Raw genomic sequence first — 20,839 nt, forward strand, 5'->3', positions numbered from 1 at the left:
AGACCTAGATTATTTTGTTATTGCTTAGTTTGATGAATCTACGACTCACCTGACTTCATCGAGTTGAATTCGCTGCTAGATTTCCCGACAGAAAACGCACATCTTGCCCTGATTAATGGTGCTCATACTGCCTCAGGGGGGGTTCTCATTATGCCTCTACAGTGGCTGGTTTTCAGCTTTTGGCAAAATTTTTAAAATTGCCTTTTTTAACGTTTTCATTTAGTTTTTCGCGTTTCAGCCCGTTAGGGAATAGGCTTTTCAACTGTCTGAACACGAAACAATAATGTAACCTCAATATTATAGCTATTTTCTATGGTTAAATAAGCTTTTTCCTTAAGGTTACCATTATGCCCCCATCTCCCCTACTACAATATAATCTAATATGGCAATGTTATACATAATATAATATAATAATATATATGTATTATAATGTTATCTAATATTTGATATGATGTTTCTGGCGATTTTGGTTATGCTCAAAAACTATAAAATGATAATCAAATTAAAATGTGTTGGTTTTCAAACATTTTAAAGAAAATAAAACAAATGAATGATATTGATAGTATTAGAAAAATAATTTAAAACTATGATCAGATTTGCTAGAATATCAGCAGACAAACGAAGCTATAATAGTTAAAATATAGTAGTATAACATCATTGAGCGAACATCATCTGAGAAAAAATATCTACATGTTGAATAAATATGGGCTGAAATTGAAAAGAATTATAGAAAATACTATAAGCATAATCGTTTAAATAAAAAAAAATCCAATTGTTCAGCCGGTTAACTGCTATAATTTTAAAAAGAATTATCAGAATCAATGAATGGTAAAATAATAAATATTATTCATTAATTTGAATTGTGCGTAAAACAAGGCTGGAAAAATAGAGGGATTCTTATCATTATTTATTGTAAGCTTATAAATATTCAAAATCACCTTAAAAATAAAAACAAACAATTAAAAATTCAAATGACCATGTCATGAAAAGAGTAGAAATATAATAAACTCTACGTTCAATAATATAATTTCAGCAGTTCCGCAATTTTTCCGCATTTAGACTGAACATTCTGTAACTAAGTTTTTAAAATTATTAAAACATAAATGATTACGAAATCCTCTTCCTTAATCAGTAAAAATGTTTGAATCAGTAAAAATGTTTGAATAGTAAAGCTGAAAATAGTATATTATTAGCAGTACAAAATTATAATTTTGTTATAGGTTCAACAAGAAAATAAGAATTAAACAAGCAAAACATTGAAAAAAATCACCATGGAATGATGTTAAGACCTTAAGGAAATCTATAGATAGATGACTTAAAAAAAAAGTTCAGAGTATAATGTAGGATCAAATTTATCCCAAATGGATTCCTATGAAGGCCAAGACCTGCGTCATATAGTCTCTGTAACTGGATATAAAATAAATATAAGAGCTAGTTGATAAGACATTTCCTAGTCGTTCTAAAACCGTTTTGGTTTTTTTATGATGTTCGGGGCCCTGGGGGCCGAATGCAATGATATTTGGAAAATGATGATAGTAGGTTTAACTGTTTTATTAAGGATTTGATCGGTATCTTGATAATTCTAAGTTCAGTTACGATTTATATATTTTTTTAAAAATCAGGACTATTCAGTATGGGAGAGTGGGGAATCATGGGCCACTTTTTTTCGTTGTTCCATAACTTCTTTAATATAAAAGATAAAATGAAAACAAAAAATGGTAGGTATAGTTTTCTACATTTTCAAGGTATCATAAGGTTTTTTTTTTAATTTTTTAAAAAGTTATTTTCCCCAAATTCTGACTGTTTAAAAAAAGCATTATTTTTTGAATTTTCAAAAATGGTGGGGAATCGTGGGCCACTTAATCGAAATTGACCAAATAACATGCAAAGTTTATGAGTTGACCCAAAACTGTGATTTCATAATTCATTTCGTTATTTTAAAGCAATTTCAGATGATGAAATAAAAAAGAGAGCTGTGTATGATCGAATAGATTCCAAAACCTGGCTCGCGAACGTTTTGGCAAAATTTCTTATTGGATGGACAAAATATTTTTCCTAACTCTTCATTTGGCATAAGAAAACTTTACAGATAGGAAAAACGTATTTTTAGTTCTGAATGTGTATGAACCCACGATTCCCCACAAGGTATGATTTGCGAATTAGTTGCGTTTATGTGACTTATTGATGTTTCATAAAAAATTCCTTTTCCACGTGAAAGATCATGAAAAAACTAAGATCATAAGCGTATGAGCATATTTTTGTTAAGAACTTTAGGTTCCGCAGCGATGCAATTAGCGGGTGTTTTATTTAATTATGTTAGAGAATTTTTAAAACTTTTTTTAGCTTGATAAATAAAAGAAACGTATGATGCGTATTTAAGTCAACAACATATAGACATATATGCTGCCCACGCAAAGCGACGACGATGACAGTTGGTTTGAGATTTTTATCTCAACACACATTCGAAATATTAAAAGAGGCCCACGTTTCCCCATGGCCCACGATACCCCACTCTCCCCTATATATAAAAGGTTGTTTTTAAATAAGGACAATTCAGAACTATTTAAAAAATCAGGTCGGGCTTCCGAAAAGCAGAATAAATCCTGATTTATCATCTGTGGACATGAGAGGACTTCAGTGTATGATATTCAGTTTCTATTTGTGGAACCCTTTCGGCCAATACCTATGCTATAGACTAGAGGTTTCATTCTATTTCTGGTACTGGAAATTGAATTCTACAAGTTTCATCAAATTTTTATTTTCTTGGTTTAATACGTAACATTATTGGTCGAACCGTCCAAAATTTTTGTATTCATGGTACTATTAGTAAGACATCTTTCAATGATTATTCATTTTGCCACTGAAAAATCGACTCAACATCGTACCTAGTTAAAAATAGAAAATTAACAAAAAGTCGCTGTGAACATCCCCGTTATTGTCGGAATCGTATCTCTTTTACAGTTATTGGTTAGATTACAAGTAAATTTAACATTCTGCATTTAATTTAATTTTTAATAGTCCACACTTACCTTATACAGAAAAAACGCACATTTGTGTAAGGCTTTATGTAGAATAAACTAGATAAACTAACTAATGTTAAGCTCGCTAAAACTTCCTTTGCGGTTCAAATCAAAACTACTGAACCGATTTTCATAAACACTACCATTTTGAAATCATCCAAATGTTTGCCATCAGAGTTTGCCATCAGAGGTTAATGATATCACCTACAAACTTTGTATACTAACACTGTTGGTGTAGAAATTTTTTTGTACAATCACCAATTTAAAAAAAAATATTTTCAGAATTCAGCTACCAGTCTGGGCTAAAATGCATCAAATTGCAAATCAAAGATTCACCATTTTAGTCACGTTCCCATAAATATGATGGAATTTGATTGTTTTGCATCATACATTTGTTAGTATCAAATTTCATCCATCTAAACTTCTATTTCTTATGATCAGCTAGTAGAATTTATTGTAGTCTTTTCTATCCATAAATGTATGCAGTACCCGTATGCTTTCTCTTCAAAAACATTTTTGATAGAAAATAATGTAAAATTCAAATCGAACAAAACTGAAAATCACTGCAAATGTTGCTTTATGCGTTATGACATCATAAATATATCAAAATTATAAATTTTAAAACGTTTTTAAATTATGTTGTAAGAAATCAAACACGATACTTCAATTATCTTAAGAATTTGAAAACTGCTCATTTCAGCTATTTTATGTTGAAATACGAGTCAGCGAATAAGTAAAAAATCAAAATTAAGTAAGATTCCATTGGTTTTTATGTTTTTAAAGATTGAGAGTCAACCAATTAAATAATTAGGTTGAAAAACAATGGTTTTCATGAATAAAATCTATTGCTTTTAATTTTTTTCTTATATTTCCATTCACGACATAAGACATCGGAAACTAAAATCTTTTGTTTACTTTGAATCAGGTGTGAGCAACCTTTTGAAGCAACGGGCCACGTTAAATTTTGTTCAAACCGATGCAATGGTATTTTTCGTTATCACTTCGATTTAGAAGATTAAGCACAATCAGTTTTTTTTTTTACAATTTATTTAAGTTTTGTCGTGAAACCTCAATTTGAAACTATGATTTTTTTTAATTTGAAGTTCCGTATGAAATCATTATGTTGAGCAAGGTTTCGAAATAATGAAAAAAACATAATATCTCTGATTTTTAACCAGAATTTGTCATTTTTGATTTTATTAATAAAATTTAAAAACCTCTGGGGCAGGCTTTCTTAGGCTGAAACATGAAAATCTTATGACTTTGGTAATGTGGATTGCATATTTTGAAGTAAAGTGACTCAATTTTATCAATTGTTGGCATGATTTGCCTACGAAGTTTCTAAAAATAGTTCCTTACATAACACAAGGCAACCAAATTCACATTTTTCCGTGGAGCAAGGAATCTCAGAGCTGATTTTGATTTATTCAAGAGCACTGAATCCATATGTTCAATTAGTTTTTCGTCAGCTCTAGTTTTCGAGATAACTTAAAAAAATAGGTAGAAAATTAGCGTACTTTTTTGACAAAACTGTTAAATGCAAATACCTATTGACTCAATGATAATCTTTCCCAAAGACCGCGAATAATTTTGAATTCTGAGAAAAAAATGATAAAAGTTTGTTTTGTTTTTTTTTTAAATCTGCAAAAAACGGGCATTTTGACGAAATTTTGAAGAAAAATTAAACTAATCAACCAAGTTGTTGAATGAGTAAAAATCTTCAATATCCAATATTCAATAACTTTCTTTAATGATTTTAGGAGAAGTTGTAATATTATTTTTTTAAATTTCTTTAAATAGTAGAATTAATTTTTTTGAAAGCGTTGTATCTCTGATACAAGAATATCTTGGCCATATGTGAGTCCTTGATTGAACGAAGGATAGAAAATTTATTCAAAATCAGGTTTTGGTTGTTATGTAGGTTTATTAGTTTAACAGTTATGAAAGAACGATTTTACCCAAAACTGATCAATTTAAAAATTTCTACACGCCATATCACCAAAACTAAAAGCGATAGACGAAATCTGTGAAATGTTTAGAATTCAGGACGCCAAAATCTTACAAAATCAGTTATTGAAACATGGGCACCAAAAATGCTGTTCCTCTGTTGGGTTGAATAACAGAATTACAGATACGGTTTTTGTCGAGAAATCAGAATTTTGCTAAGTCACTGATCATTGTTAATGACAGAAGGCTCATTAATCGAGAACAAAAATATTTGACATCATTATATAATTTTAGCATTGCTTGAAACGAAAAATAAATGATTTTACAAACTCCTATATTACGTTTTTCGAATGCCTTTAAAAGAACTCAATAAAAGGCTTGAATCTTACAAAAAGTAAACAATCTGGATTATTATGGGACAAATGCAGCTGAAAATAAGTGAGATGCATATCAAGTTATTGGTATATTTTTTTCTTTGGTTTAGTAGGGACTGCTATTTTATGATAATTAACATGTCGTAGATAAAAATCGTGAAAAAATTTCAATTTGAAATAAGTTTCGTGGGCCGCACAAAAATGTCCAGAGGGCCGCGAGGGCCTGCTTTAAATGAATCTTTGAATTAGAAAAAATTTAGCTGACATAATAAAATTTCATTATTTCTACCGGGATGGTCACGATCTCCGTTCAAAAACATCATCTTTTTTTTGACCATTTTTTCTTTCAGCTTTATTTTCAGACATCACCAAAATTATAATAATTTTTTTTATCATAAAAGTTTCACTATCTCTTTATGAAAAAAAAAAAAAAAAATCTATTATATAAAATTCTCTTGTAACGGTGTTTGTAGTACTACTCCTCCAAAATTACCCAAACGATCCGAATGAAATTATTTTTAGAATATTCTGTAGGCATGCGAATCGGTTTATATCGAATAAAAAACACAAAAAGTCACATGAATTGGCCGTTATAGTTAAATTTGTAATAATTGGAATTTTGGCTAGTGAAGTAGACAATGTGCAACTCGAGACCCCATACACCCAACCTTCGGGTAGTGGTCATATCACCTCTTGTCTGCAACTCCGATTCTCTACCTCCCCGTGGTACTAGCTGGGGTGCGAGCAACCTTAGCGGAGATCGGGTACCCAACCCCGGTGGATGCTTTGGTCGCATGCAGAATGAGTTAGGGGGCTTCGTACGCGTCTGTTCTCCATGTTAGGGGCGGCGTGCGGAGTGCAACAACGTCCTGGTGGTGTTCGGGACCCAAAACAGCAACATCACGACGGTCCTCCTGCGAGATAGTGGGGTTAGCTGCGGGCCTTGCGAGCCTGTGACTACTAAAAAACATAAGCAACGAATAACGAACAACAAATTTCGGATGGAAATCGGCAAAGACCCACGCGACGAAAAGGGACTAGCGATTGGAAACTTGGAACATGGAACTGCCGATCTCTAAATTTTGTGGGCAGTACCCACGTGCTCTCCAACGAATTGAAGAGCCGCAAATTCGACATCGTAGCGCTGCAGGAGGTATGCTGGAAGGGCTCCACGGTACGAACGTACCCAGATGGTCGTGCCATCTACCAAAGCTGCGGCAACACACACGAGCTTGGAACAGCTTTTATAGTGATGGGAAAGATGCAAAAGCGCGTGATCGGGTGGTGGCCGATCAACTCACGAATGTGCCGGTTGAGAATCAAGGGCCGGTTCTTTAACATCAGCATCATCAACGTGCACAGCCCTCACCTCGGAAGTACCGGTGACGACAAACACGAATTCTACGCGCAGCTGGAGCGTGAATACGACCGTTGCCCAAAACATGATATCAAGATCGTCATCGGGGATTTCAATGCTCAGGTCGGCCAGGAGGAGGAATTTAAACCGACAATTGGAAGGTTCAGCGCGCACCAGCTGACCAACGAAAACGGCCTCAGACTCATTGATTTCGCCGCCTCCAAACGAATGGCCGTACGTAGTACCTTTTTTCAGCACCGCCTCCCACACAAGTACACCTGGAGATCACCGTACCAAACTCAATCACAGATCGACCACGTTTTGATCGACAGCCGGCACTTCTCGGACATCATCGACGTCAGATCCTGTCGGGGCGCCAACATCGAGTCGGACCATTATCTGGTGATGGTGAAGATGCGCCCAAAACTCTCCGTAGTGAACAACACGCGAAACCGGCGCCCGCCTCGGTTAAACATCGCGCGACTGAAGCAACCTGAGGTCGCGGCAGACTACGCGCAATCGGTCGAAGCAGCGCTGCCGGCAGAGGGCGAGCTTGACGAAGCCCCTCTCGAGGACTGTTGGGATACCATCAAAACAGCCATCAACAGTGCTGCGGAGAACGTCATCGGTTATGTGGAGCGATCTCGACGGAACGACTGGTTCGACGAGGAGTGTAGGAGGGTGATGGACGAAGAGGATGCCGCGCGGGCGGCAGTAGTGCAAAGAGGCACCCGTCGAAATGTGGAAAATCACCGACAGCGGAAGAGGCAGCGAGTCCGACTTTTCCAGGAGAAAAAGCGCCGCCTGGAGGAGGAGGAGCTCGAGGAGCTTGAGCAGCTGCATCGTTCACAAGAAACACGAAAGTTCTATCAGAAACTCAACGCATCCCGCAAAGGCTTCGTGCCGCAAGCCGAAATGTGCCGGGATAAGGACGGGGGTATCCTGACGGACAATCGTGAGGTGATCAAAAGGTGGAAGCAGCACTTCGATGAACACCTGAACGGCGCACATGCAGGAGATCAAGACGGTGGGGGAAGAGGAGCCACTCCCAACGATGAGTGAAGTTAAGGAAGCCATTCGCCAGCTGAATAGAAACAAGTCGGCTGGGAAGGATGGCATCGCAGCTGAACTCATCAAAATGGGCCCGGACAGGTTGGCCGATTGCCTACATCGGTTGATAATCCGGATCTGGGACATAGAACAGCTACCGGAGGAGTGGAAGGAGGGGGTAATATGCCCCATCTACAAGAAGGGCGACAAATTGGACTGTGAGAACTACCGAGCGATCACTGTCCTCAATGCCGCCTACAAAGTGTTGTCCCGAATCCTACTCCGCCGCCTCACGCCACAAGCAAACAGATTCGTGGGAAGTCAACAGGCCGGCTTCATGGAGGGACGGTCTACGACGGACCAGATATTCACATTACGGCAAATCCTCCAAAAATGCCGTAAACACCAAGTCCCTACGCATCATCTATTCATCGACTTCAAAGCCGCATACGACACGATCGATCGTAACGAGCTATGGATAATCATGGACGAGAACGGCTTTTCCGGGAAGCTAATCAGACTGATCAAGGCGACGATGGATGGAACGCAGTGCTGTGTGCGGATTTCGGGTGAATTGTCGAGTTCATTCGAATCGCGCAGGGGGCTTCGACAAGGTGATGGTCTATCCTGCATGATGTTCAACGTGGCGCTAGAAGGTGTTATTCGACGAGCGGTGGGCGAAATGCGGGGCACGATTTTCAACAGATCCAGTCAACTTATCTGCTTTGCCGATGACATTGATATAGTCGGCAGATCATCTGCGGCGGTGGAGGAGATCTACCGCAAACTGAAACGCGAAGCAGGAAGGATTGGGTTGATGATTAATACGTCCAAGACGAAGTACATGTTGGCCTGCGGATCCGAGACCGACCGAACCCGCTTGTCCAGTAATAACAAGGTCATGATCGACGGCGACGAGCTGGAGATAGTCGAAGACTTTGTCTATCTCGGCTCACTGGTGACCGCAGACAATGACACCAGCCGTGAGATCCGGAGGCGAATTATCAGCGGAAGTCGTGCCTACTATGGACTCCACAAGCAACTGCGGTCGAGAAGACTTTGCCCTCGTACGAAGTGTAACCTGTATATGACGCTTATTAGACCGGTTGTTCTCTACGGGCACGAGACATGGATATTGCTCGAGGAGGACCTGCGTACACTCGGAGAGTTCGAGCGACGAGTGTTAAGAACCATCTTTGGCGGCGTACAGGAGAACGGAGTGTGGAGGCGAAGGATGAACCACGAGCTCGCGCTACTCTACGGCGAACCCAGTATCCAGAAGGTGGTGAAGGCTGGCCGGATACGCTGGGCTGGACATGTTGCGAGAATGCCGGACGACTGTCCTGCAAAACAGGTGTTCGCTACGAATCCGGTAGGAACAAGACGAGCGGGGGCGCAACGAGCGAGGTGGTTAGACCAAGTGGAGCGTGATCTGGCGAACGTGGGGTGCCCGAGAAATTGGAGAACGGTTGCTATGAACCGAGTGAATTTTAGGAATTATGTTCGTCAAGTTATGTCGTGAGACGGAATACTATGTAAATAAAATAAATAAATAAATGGAATAAAATAAAAGTCATGGCTTCCATTTTTTAGAGGTTTTTTTTTTTCTTTGGGCGGTTTGTTTTTCGTCTCCATGGTCAGGGCGTCGCGAGCCAACGTCGGAAGGGGATAGTAACCATTGCAAAGCATACTGATCAGAGAGAATATTTTGGCGCGTATTTCTCATCCAAGCATATTTTAAATGCAAGTGGTGGCGATATAAAGCCTTGATGTGATTTTTTTTCTTCTTGATTCTTAGCTCATTTCTACAGCACATGGTTATGAATGACGCCTAGATATGACTCAGATTGACATTTTGCGGATCGAATAAAACAAATAAATTTTGTTTTGCCAAAATCTGAAATTGAAAAGTCAGGCATCCATTTTTAGAAATTTTCTTTTCTTTGAGGGGTTAGTTTTTCGTCTCCATGGGCGAGGCGTCGCTAGCAAACGTCGTTGCAAGATAATAGTAACCAAAGCATACTGGAGCATAAGCGGATATTCAAAATTATTATAAAGGTCTTTGTAAATCAAGGTCTTTTGGTTGAACAGCATTCAGTGAAATTGAAGTACCAAGCATTAATTTATTCCGGAGAAAAACTTAGGACATATAATTGAAAGTTGATAAAACAGACAAACAAGAACAAGTATTAAATTCATTGACTTTAAAATGACGCAATTTTCACAGATGCATTTGAAAAAGACCTTTGTGTTTTCACTTGCCCCAATAAATGGGACAAATGTATACTTCGATATTTGTTTTTGTCAACATAACTAATATTTTTTTTTGAAAATATTATTTTTTTCAGAAAATGTGAAAGTTGAACTGTGGTGATATTCGTTTGCATTTGCCCCGGTGTTTCATTTTTGAAATGAGCTCACGAAACCATCGAGGCCTGAACAGATTATTTCATTGCGATCTTTAAAATTTTAATAAATCTGCTTTTCAATAAAATGTTATTAAATCTTAAAAATATTACACAATCCTAAATGAAATCACAGATCACCACAAACAATGTTCAGGAAATTTTGAAATCAGAACACCCCAATGCTTCCATTAGAATTTTTAAAATAATTGGTGAATATATCTAAACATATGTTTTTCTCTTTTCAAAACCAATCATTTCGTTGATTCATTGGGTTGAAGTTCAAAGGAATTAATTTGCATTTTTTGCTTGAATAAAAAAAGGAATTTGCAGTATACAAAATCGTCAGATTTAATGCCATGACAAGTGCTGTTTGGGAACATATTGAGTTGAAATGTGTAAAGTCTATAACTTAGGTATCAGGCAAAACTTTTTGGAAATGATTTTGGTGAAAATATGGATTTTAATTCAAATTGCTTCAAAGCATGAGGATGGTGAAGAAAAAGCTGTTTGAAAATGGTCAGTAAAAAATCTTTTATTATGTGTTTCATTTCTTCAGCTCTAAAAAATACAGCGTCCAAAGCTAATTGGGAGCTGAAAGCGCTGCGTTAGGCACAGGGGCGGTCCTAGAGTGTGCTCTTGGGGGGGGGTGATTTTCCAAATTTTCTAAAATCAGTCAATAAGAAGAATCCTAAATATCTGGCGGAAAAACGTGTATTTTGAGAAACATAGTGGTGAATGAAGGAGGGGGGGGGGGGGGACTTGTTTGCAGTTGCAAATAAGTCTTTTATTTAGTAGGTTTATATACTTGTAGGTTTGTAATTTGAAAAAATTGAAATTTAAGAAAAATAGTGAAAACTTTTAACAAATTGCCTCATTATACTTATTTTGAAATCTTTTTATTAAACAATCTGCGAATCATAGATGTTCACGCCAAAAAGTGTTGATAAAAAGATAATTTTCGTAATTTTACATTTGGAAGTTGAAAAATTATAACTTTCAGAATTATTTAAAAAAAATTTCGATATAAATGTTATTTCACAAATGAAAATTAAACACAAATTGTCTTTGAAGAAAATTCAAAAAAAAAATCACAATTATTTGAGAAAAGTGTTTGTTAATAATTGGTATGAATTAAAAACTGAATATTTAATTATTTTTCTGAAGTATTTTGCTGAATCGTTGTTCGAAAGTATCAAATTATTATTAATTCTTGTTCAAATTCTTCAATTTTTAATTATAAATTTAATTCTAAATTAAGATCTTCATAATCATATTCTTAGGTATAAAGCTTTTGAAACTTCATTTTCATTTGTTTTTCTCTTGAGTTTCAAGCTCTCATACTAGTGTAGTAGATATGTTATGGGTTTTGTTGAAACTGAATCCAAAGAAAAAGTAACTAAGCAACGAACTATTCATGAAAAAAGTGATAAGTAGATTTTTCTTCATGCTCTCAATATTTTTAAACTTTTTTTATGACGTTTGAATTAAATAAAAACATATTGAATAAAGAGTCAATTTCTGAAAGTTTAAACTATTTCAAAATTTCAGTGAAAATTCATAATCAATTGCAATTGAAATAACCAAGCTTTCAGATTCAGAGTGGATTTTATAACCTTAAAAATTAAGCTGGATTTCTACCTCAAATTTTAGATATTATTGTGTAGATGAACTGAAAACAGTATCTTCGATATAATTAGTGTGAATCCTGAAATCCAGCCTTGTTGGTCAAAAATTAGAAAAATGTCTTTCAAATATTCAACTTGAGCGATTGTCTTGTTTCCGAGAAAATAGTCGGGGATTACGGATTAGTTTTATCTCACCTGGTAAAAATTAAAACATAGGCAAGTTTTTAGAGCCTATGTTTTATAAATTGGTTCTGGAAATAAATTTCTGAACTCGATTTCAGCTTTCATTCATCACCTTTAGTTTCAGAAGTAGTATTTTCAGTATTTTTCGAAAATTGAATAGATATCATTAGAGATGTACCGAATAGTGCGAACGGCCGAATACCAACTATTGGCCCTTTTCAAGTATTCGGTGAAACGAATATTCTGAAAATGAAAAATCGTCAATAAGCTTAAAATGTGTTCATAAGTGCCGTCTGCATCACCGAATATTCTGCAAAAAAATACCATTGTGTGTAATATTTTAAAAGTGATGATAGAATTTCAAAGCAAAAGTGCTATTCAAAGCAGGTGAAAAACACTATTTTTTGTGTTTGTATAGAATCTGAAGCAAAACTGATATCAAGTTTCAACCAATAATCTAAGTTTCACATTTTTAATGTAATTTTAAATAACCATAAAATCCCCATAGGTAATTGAAATTTATTTTTATAATTTTAATCATAATTTGGTCTCAGAACAACTTTATCGAAACCATTTCTTACTTAATTAACTTAATTTTGAAAGATTTAAATTAAATAATTCTTTTTTTTTAAAAAACTATTGATCATTATTCAAATTGTTTAATTGTGATAACGGCTCAAATTGAATGAGCCAAAGGGGTATAAAAGCATAAAAGCTAATGAAAGACGTAAAATATCACAGTAAATAAAAAATGGAAAAAAAATAAATGATTTACTTAAAAAAAAAAAGAAACTTATTACGAGTTAAATAAACTTTTAATTTGATGTGTTTGCCCATTTTCCATATATTTATCTTAAATTTTAATTTCTTTTTCAAACTTCAAAGTATGTAGATTGAAATTCTAAATATCAGAAAATAGTTTAAGTTATGAAGAATGGTTTTATATCAATAAATAAAAATCGTTAATTTTTGCTACGTCGAGGCGAATACAATCCAAGCTCATTTTTTTCAAAAAAAGTTCCAAAATAAGAATTTATTTTTTTAAATAATCTTCTGAAAATTAAATGTTTCTTTTTAATTAAAATTGTCTGGACAGTTTCGGTATCTTCAATCCGGAAAACAATATGAGGTTTTGAGAATCTCAAATTGAGATGCATTCTGTAAATCGAAGATAGCAATGAAAATTAAACCAAGAAATGGAAATGTAGTATTAGGAAATGTAGATGTAGGCAATAAAAATCGAATCTGTCCAGGTGGACATCTTTGGGAGGGGGTAGGGATTGTCAAATGTCCACATTTTTGCACGGAGAGAGAGAAGAGGGTAAAAATCTCATTTTTCTGTCCACGTGATATCTGGACGGCCACAAAACTAATTTTAACCTTTAAGTGCTCAAGTCTGTTTTACTTCTAAAAAGGATCGAGATATGTTGATCCATCAAACATGGAGCAAACCGATCTGCAATAACTCGTAAGATAATAAAGTTATGGTCGAAACAAGTTTGCTGGCATTTATTGAATAAACTGGCTATTTGGTGAACATAATCAAAAAATGATTAAATTATGGCTAAAATTTTAACGAAGTTAGTCTGAAAAAAACATTTTCACTAAATATCCAAAAAGCGAAAACAACTCATACTCATATAACTCGTAACTCATATAACTTATCAGATTAGCGATACGTTGTTTGATGACAGAGACCTGCACGAAAATAAATTGAATATTTTGCATGATCCCAAACTTATTGAGGGGTAAGCCCAAGCTTTTGATCGATAACTCAAGTAGCTATTTTATTCGTTTGAAGCACTATGTAAATTTTGAGCACAAAATTTAAAAACATGTATTTTGGCATTTATGAAAAAAGAATCAAATGCATTTCCCTACCCTGAACTGATCGGGTTGAAATATAAAGTGCGATTTTTTGGAAATTTTCCAACGTTAAGCCAAGTTCAAGTCATATTAAGTAAACATATACATTTTGCCAAAACATACGAAAAAGGTTTTGATCATCGACTTTAGAATGAGATCAAAAGATATGCAATATGTCATAAGATGACTGAGATATGACCAAACAAATTTTCTTGTTTTTGAGGGGGTGATCCCAAACTTATGGCCGGTAGCGTATATGGTCAGCAAATTCTTATTCAACGATGTAAGTACCGTAAAACGGGGTAACATTGATCACCGGGGTAAATTTGACCAACAATAAACTTTTCCACATAATCATCAATAACTCAGTCGTAAGTTTGAATTTATGAAATCTGTTTCCTACGTTTGAAAGCCTATGAATTGAGTATCAAATAAGAAAAATTTGGTATGTGTTTGAAATTTTTTTCTGTTAGTAAAAAATCTTATTTCAAAATCTTAAAATATCTATTTTTCCAAGGCTCGCAAACAAAGAGCTCTTCTGATGATACCAAAAAGCATTTAGAAGCAAACGGGTTGTTTAATGTGAAAGAACAACTTATCTTCTTTGTATATGAACAGTTAGAGTGCTATTTTTATGATAATTTAATGATAAATTTCTTAAAATTTCAAAATAAGGACATTTTCCAAGAGTAAGCCCGTATTGGACAAATGGATAGGAACCCTATCAAATCGTTTACTCTGAAGAAAAAATGAAAATGGGAATAGTGGGAAGGCCTAGGGGAACGTATGATGGTAAAATTTCATTTGTATTTTGAAGCTCAAACTATTTAGCAATTATAATTATTTAAGCCCCTTAATGTAGGCAGCATCATAGTTATTTTTCCGATTACAAATATTTTTAAAATAATACGTTAAAAATCAAGGTTAAATTGATAAAAAAGCATTTTTAAATATTATTTAGGTGTTTTGCACCCTTTATGTTCAAGAAAACTCGTTAAAACCTTCAGAATAGAGACTGATCAATGTCACCCCAAAGCATCAAATTCTGAACAGAGACGAAAACGATTTTTAAATCAAATTTGAAGTAGTCTAATAAATTTCTGCATCCATGTTTTACGTTCATAGGAGTCCAGTACTGGTTTTAAAAATATAAAACATGCCACATTCCCCTTAATAGAAAAAATAATCGAAATATATTGAAAAAAGTGATCAATCTTACCCCGGATTACGGTACCTCAACAAAAGTTATTTGATGTAATTCGTTCCAGAGAATTGCAAGTTACAGCTGTTTTAGTTTGGCGGACCGACTTTTCTTTTCAATTTAAAGCTATTAAGTGATTAATAAATTCATTTAATGAACAAACACCCCCACGGAGTGGAAAAATTTGAGAATTCGAAAGTACACCTACTATGAAAAGTGCTTAGTTTTTATATCTAATTCAGCGTTTGCGAGTATTTCGTAACGGTTTTTTGCCGCTTGGGGGGGGGTGATCACCCCGATCACCCCCCCCATAGGACCGCGCCTAGTTAGGCAAAATTTTCGGCAAATACTCCAAAAATTGTCCCGATATTCAAAATTCGATTTTAAAAAATATTCATAAGCAATGTATTCCAATAAATGAGAAACTTTTTATTTCGGTTGAAACCTTTATGTGAACTCGAACAAAACGGAATAAATCTACTAAATGGAATACAGCAAATGAAACATACATATTATCAACACACAGTTATTTATGGAACAAGTTACAAAAATAGGATTTTAAAAGACCCGTTAAGTTAAAATTCTTAGGTCTAATTTTGATAGAATTAAACGGGACGATTCGAGTAAAGGGAAAGAAGGGAAATGTAAAGAAAACTAGGAAAAATGGAAAATGGACGCCAAGTTGAACATGGTAAGACGAAGTTTACCGGGTCTGCTAGTATATATATATATATATGCGTATGAGCCGTTCCAAATAAAGAATTAAAAAAAAATTATAACCTACAATTCTTCGCTAAACACAAGTTTAATTCAGTATACATTATATCGTAGGTATCAAAAAACATGTCACTCCAGTTCAAAGAGTAGTAAAATTTAAGGATGAAATTATTACCAGCAGCGTTTTGATTTTAGCTTCCGTTATGATATTCATCTGTGATCGGACTGTTTTTGCACGGTTGCTTATCCAAGCGCTTGCATAAATTGGGGCGTTTTTTATTCGGCTTGATTCGAGTAGGGCAGATAAACTAGCACGTTATCTTCGAGCGGCTACTTTAGAAGCCAATGCTAATTTTGCTCCCCCATCCAGGGTGTTGTTAATAGAAAAATACATAACTGTTTCATTGCAACTAGTGCATTTTTTTTTAAATTTTATGTAGAAAGACTATTGGAGACCGAAAAGAATTTCTTTGTCAAATTTTTTTATCAATAAGTTTTTTATTTGGTTTTATTATTGGTTATGTGTTTTCTTGCATTTTTTGCCGTTTTTTTATCAATATCTCCTCTGCTACTATTTTACAAAATAAAAAAAAAACAATTTAATTTCACAGTATTCAAAATTATTTTTTTTATCAGGATTATAATGTCAACCATAGTTTTCGTTTAACAAACAAGACGAAAGACAAGATTCAGTGAGTGAGTGGAATAAAAATTGTCTTAAAATGTAACAATGAATTGAGATTATGACTTGAAATTCATTGATCTCGATGAAAAAAGCACCTCGAAGTTTACAAATTTCAGAAAATTCAACATGACTTAGTATATTAGTATTTTTCGTTCAAAATTCTTCCCGTAAGTATAAATGCCGGAGACGGATTATTTCAGACCATCGATCAGCATCTAGCCTACCACAATCGAATTTGTCTCGGCAGACCGAAATTTTCCAAAACTGAATCACGCTTGCACTTGACCTATATGGAGCCCAATCCCATCTCAAACACTTTGGCAAACATTATAGCTTTGTGTAAGCAACACTGGTGTTGTTGCTGATGTGTACGTAGACTCTTATTATAAAATTTCAGCCGAACGGGGCTTTCTCCGCGTCCGTTTGTTGACAAATATTTACCTCGATCCTGAAGCGCGTCGGAAAGTTGAACACAAACTCTTTATGGTCGGTGACAATGATGAAGGGCGGTGCTAGTAGATTTCGGGCCGCCCTCATCAGCAGCAGCGGAACCAGACAGATTCCGGAAATGACCAGCGCCGGTGTTAAATCGTAATCTGTGTTCGGAGGGAAGAGATTAACAAAATAAATGGACGTTAGATATCAGTGCAAGTATTTCTCTGTTTATCTTCTTATCTTTTACTAAGAAACAATTTTCATAGCAAATTGAAAACAGTTTGTTTTTTGAAATTTTAATTTGTTTCACTTCGAAAAAATATTGATTAATTGAAAAAAATTAAAGCTTTATTATTTCAAAGTAGTCGAAGATTCCTTTGAATTCAGCTACAGTATTTGAAAGACCCAAATACTAGTATTTCACTAGCTACTTGCTAGCATCCTCAGTGGGTTATCGACTGAAGAAAGTGTATCATTTCCCTCCCTTAAATTGTCCAAGCTAGGTAGCTCTGAATTATTTGTAGGTAAAAAGAACCTTCGAATGCTCGGCAAATGTGCCGTTGTCAGTTTCTTGGGCCTACCTACCCTTTTCTGGGTGTTGTCAGGTAGATTATTATTGTTACCCGCCCTATTTTGGGCGTTGTCAGGTAAATTATATTTCTTCTTACCTAAGAACTTGAACAGCCAACTATGACCTGGTCCGTTGTCCCCGTTCAACAGATTAGCTGAATTTTGATTGAAAATTTCAATACTTTCCGCTACATCTAACTTCAGCGAATTACTGTTCAACGACCGAAGTAAAGAAATATTTTCTTGATCGATCAAATGGCCTGTTTCACAGATGTGTAATGCTACTGAAGATCTAGGATTCTGTGAAGGGAGAACTTTTTTCTTCGAATCTGATTTGGCAATTGCCAAATGTTCTTCGAATCTCTCTATTAACTTCCTTTTTGTTTGTCCAATGTATACCTTATCACAGTCAGAACAACTGATCTTGTACACACCGGATCTATGCAAAAGTTCCACCGGATCTTTTGTTGATCCTAAAATGGATTTCAATTGATTATTGGAACTACTAAAAACCAATTCAATATCAAATTTTGTTAACTTGGATCGTAATTCAAGAGCATTGAAGCTATTAAATTCCATCGATCTCCGTTGAAACTCGTTTTGAATTGGAGTTAAAGTAGTGAAGGATTTTCTCTGAAGAATTTTTTGTTTTTTGTTGATGATGGCTTGAATAGAACTGGATTGGTATCCATTCTTATTAGCCGTTTGGAAGATATATTGAAGTTCCTTTTCTTCCCCTTCTTTTGAGAGAGGAATCGAATTCATTCGGTGGATCATATGATGGAAAGCGGCCATCTTATGTCCGAATGAATGATTAGAGGTGCTCGGGATAACCCTCATAGTATTGGTTGGTTTCCTGTAAATCTCAAAATTGAAAAGATTATCTTCTCTCTTTATGAGAACGTCCAGGAAAGGGATTTTCTTATCCTCTTCCACTTCACAAGTGAACTTGATATTCTTATGTAAACCATTTATGGCTGTCAGGAGTTCCTCAAGAAAATCTTTGTTTACTACACAGAAAATATCGTCGACGTATCTCCACCATTTTTTGGGTAGTAAATCCTGTTTTTCAAGAGTTTCCTCCAAGTGAGCCATAAACAGTTCACAAAGAAACGGAGACAACGGGTTTCCCATTGGAGCCCCTTTTGTCTGTCTATAGAACAGATCCCTAAACTTGAAATATGTCTGTCCCATACACAAGTCAACAAGTTTCTTGTAGTTTCGCACTTTGAGTCTCCAAGCGCTGCCACTATGTTGTTGAAGCAACCAATCCTCTAACAGATTAGAAGCTTCTTTAACTGGGACGCTTGGAAATAGTGCTGAAACATCAAAAGAAACCATGATATCATCCTCCTCTATGTTGCCTGAAGCTTGAAGTCTCTTGACAAATTCCAGAGTGTTGGTTACCGATCTAGTTCTAAAAGGTTTTGGCATCCTTTTGAACTCTTCTAGTAACCATTTTGCCACTTTTTCTGTGGGTGCGTTTACACCTGAAATTATCTCCCTCATTTCATTCCCCGGTTTGTGAATCTTAGGTAAACCTTTGATTCTGGGGACGATAGGGGCTGATACTTTCAATGCGATCGGCGCAAACCCCAGAATGGGCCCACACTCTTTTAGTGTTTTTTCTACTTCCTTCACCATTTCTGGCAAAGGATCCTCTCTGCGAATTCGATAGGGGCCCTCATCGATCTTACTTTGAATTAACTGATTGTAATCAGTTTTATTCAAAATAACTACTGAGTTACCCTTATCCGCTTTCACAAAAAACACCGGTTTCTTTTTGAGCTCTTTAACCACATCAAGCTCATCCTTATTCGAATGTCCTTTGATACCTTTCCTCAAGACTTCTGCTACTTCAGCCCTCGCACAGTCCTTTTGGGTTGAGGACAACTTGCTAGACCTAATAGCTGTCTCGACGTCCAGGACTACCTGGTCCATTCGCGGTTTCCTATGTACCGCATAGTTCAACCCTTTGTTCAGTAGGCTCATTTGTTTATCCGTGAATTGTTCCGGAGAACGATTCACAACAAACCCGTCCAAATCGACAACACTTGGTATTTCCCTCGATTTGACCGGTTGCCTCACCTTCAAAAGCTTCAACTTTTTGTCAAGCGTCAACTTTTTTCTTCTCGCCTCACACTCTTCAGCTACTTTCACTTTCATCAAAAAAGAAGGAAACTCTGCTTCGTATTGTTTCGCTAATTTAAGATGAAGTGCGTAACACTCCAGAGTTTTAGAATTCAACTGGGCATACATCTTTTGGATGCTGTCCCTGATGAACTCACACTGTAACTTTTTCACTAACTTATTTGGCACTTGAACACTCACTTTTACTTTATGGCTAACAGGAGTTAACCCAAAACGTAAACATTCCTTAAGAAAAGAAATGCTTTTCTGCAACCCCGCGATACACTTTTTCAATCTAATAAATTTGTTTGGTTCACTAGGCGTGGATGCCATTGTCACTAATAATCAAAGGTTTGAAGAACCTCTTAGCTGAATGAAACTATTATTTCAAAGTAGTCGAAGATTCCTTTGAATTCAGCTACAGTATTTGAAAGACCCAAATACTAGTATTTCACTAGCTATTTGCTAGCATCCTCAGTGGGTTATCGACTGAAGAAAGTGTATCATTTCCCTCCCTTAAATTGTCCAAGCTAGGTAGCTCTGAATTATTTGTAGGTAAAAAGAACCTTCGAATGCTCGGCAAATGTGCCGTTGCCAGAAATGGTGAAGGAAGTAGAAAAAACACTAAAAGAGTGTGGGCCCATTCTGGGGTTTGCGCCGATCGCATTGAAAGTATCAGCCCCTATCGTCCCCAGAATCAAAGGTTTACCTAAGATTCACAAACCGGGGAATGAAATGAGGGAGATAATTTCAGGTGTAAACGCACCCACAGAAAAAGTGGCAAAATGGTTACTAGAAGAGTTCAAAAGGATGCCAAAACCTTTTAGAACTAGATCGGTAACCAACACTCTGGAATTTGTCAAGAGACTTCAAGCTTCAGGCAACATAGAGGAGGATGATATCATGGTTTCTTTTGATGTTTCAGCACTATTTCCAAGCGTCCCAGTTAAAGAAACTTCTAATCTGTTAGAGGATTGGTTGCTTCAACAACATAGTGGCAGCGCTTGGAGACTCAAAGTGCGAAACTACAAGAAACTTGTTGACTTGTGTATGGGACAGACATATTTCAAGTTTAGGGATCTGTTCTATAGACAGACAAAAGGGGCTCCAATGGGAAACCCGTTGTCTCCGTTTCTTTGTGAACTGTTTATGGCTCACTTGGAGGAAACTCTTGAAAAACAGGATTTACTACCCGAAAAATGGTGGAGATACGTCGACGATATTTTCTGTGTAGTAAACAAAGATTTTCTTGAGGAACTCCTGACAGCCAT

At 35.8% G+C, this 20,839-nt stretch overlaps 1 protein-coding gene across 1 annotated transcript in view; it reads right to left on the bottom strand.

Annotated features, from left to right (window-relative positions):
* Positions 1 to 20,839, bottom strand: part of LOC129749513 (uncharacterized) — a 98,203-nt gene that overhangs the window by 64,334 nt on the left and 13,030 nt on the right. Inside the window, exon 2 of the mRNA XM_055744493.1 lies at positions 16,875 to 17,029. Coding sequence (XP_055600468.1) covers positions 16,875 to 17,029 — 155 coding nt within the window. The remainder of the gene's footprint in view (positions 1 to 16,874; positions 17,030 to 20,839) is intronic.

The sequence above is a fragment of the Uranotaenia lowii genome, chromosome 2 (assembly GCF_029784155.1).
Source record: "Uranotaenia lowii strain MFRU-FL chromosome 2, ASM2978415v1, whole genome shotgun sequence".
Classification (NCBI taxonomy): domain Eukaryota; kingdom Metazoa; phylum Arthropoda; class Insecta; order Diptera; family Culicidae; genus Uranotaenia; species Uranotaenia lowii.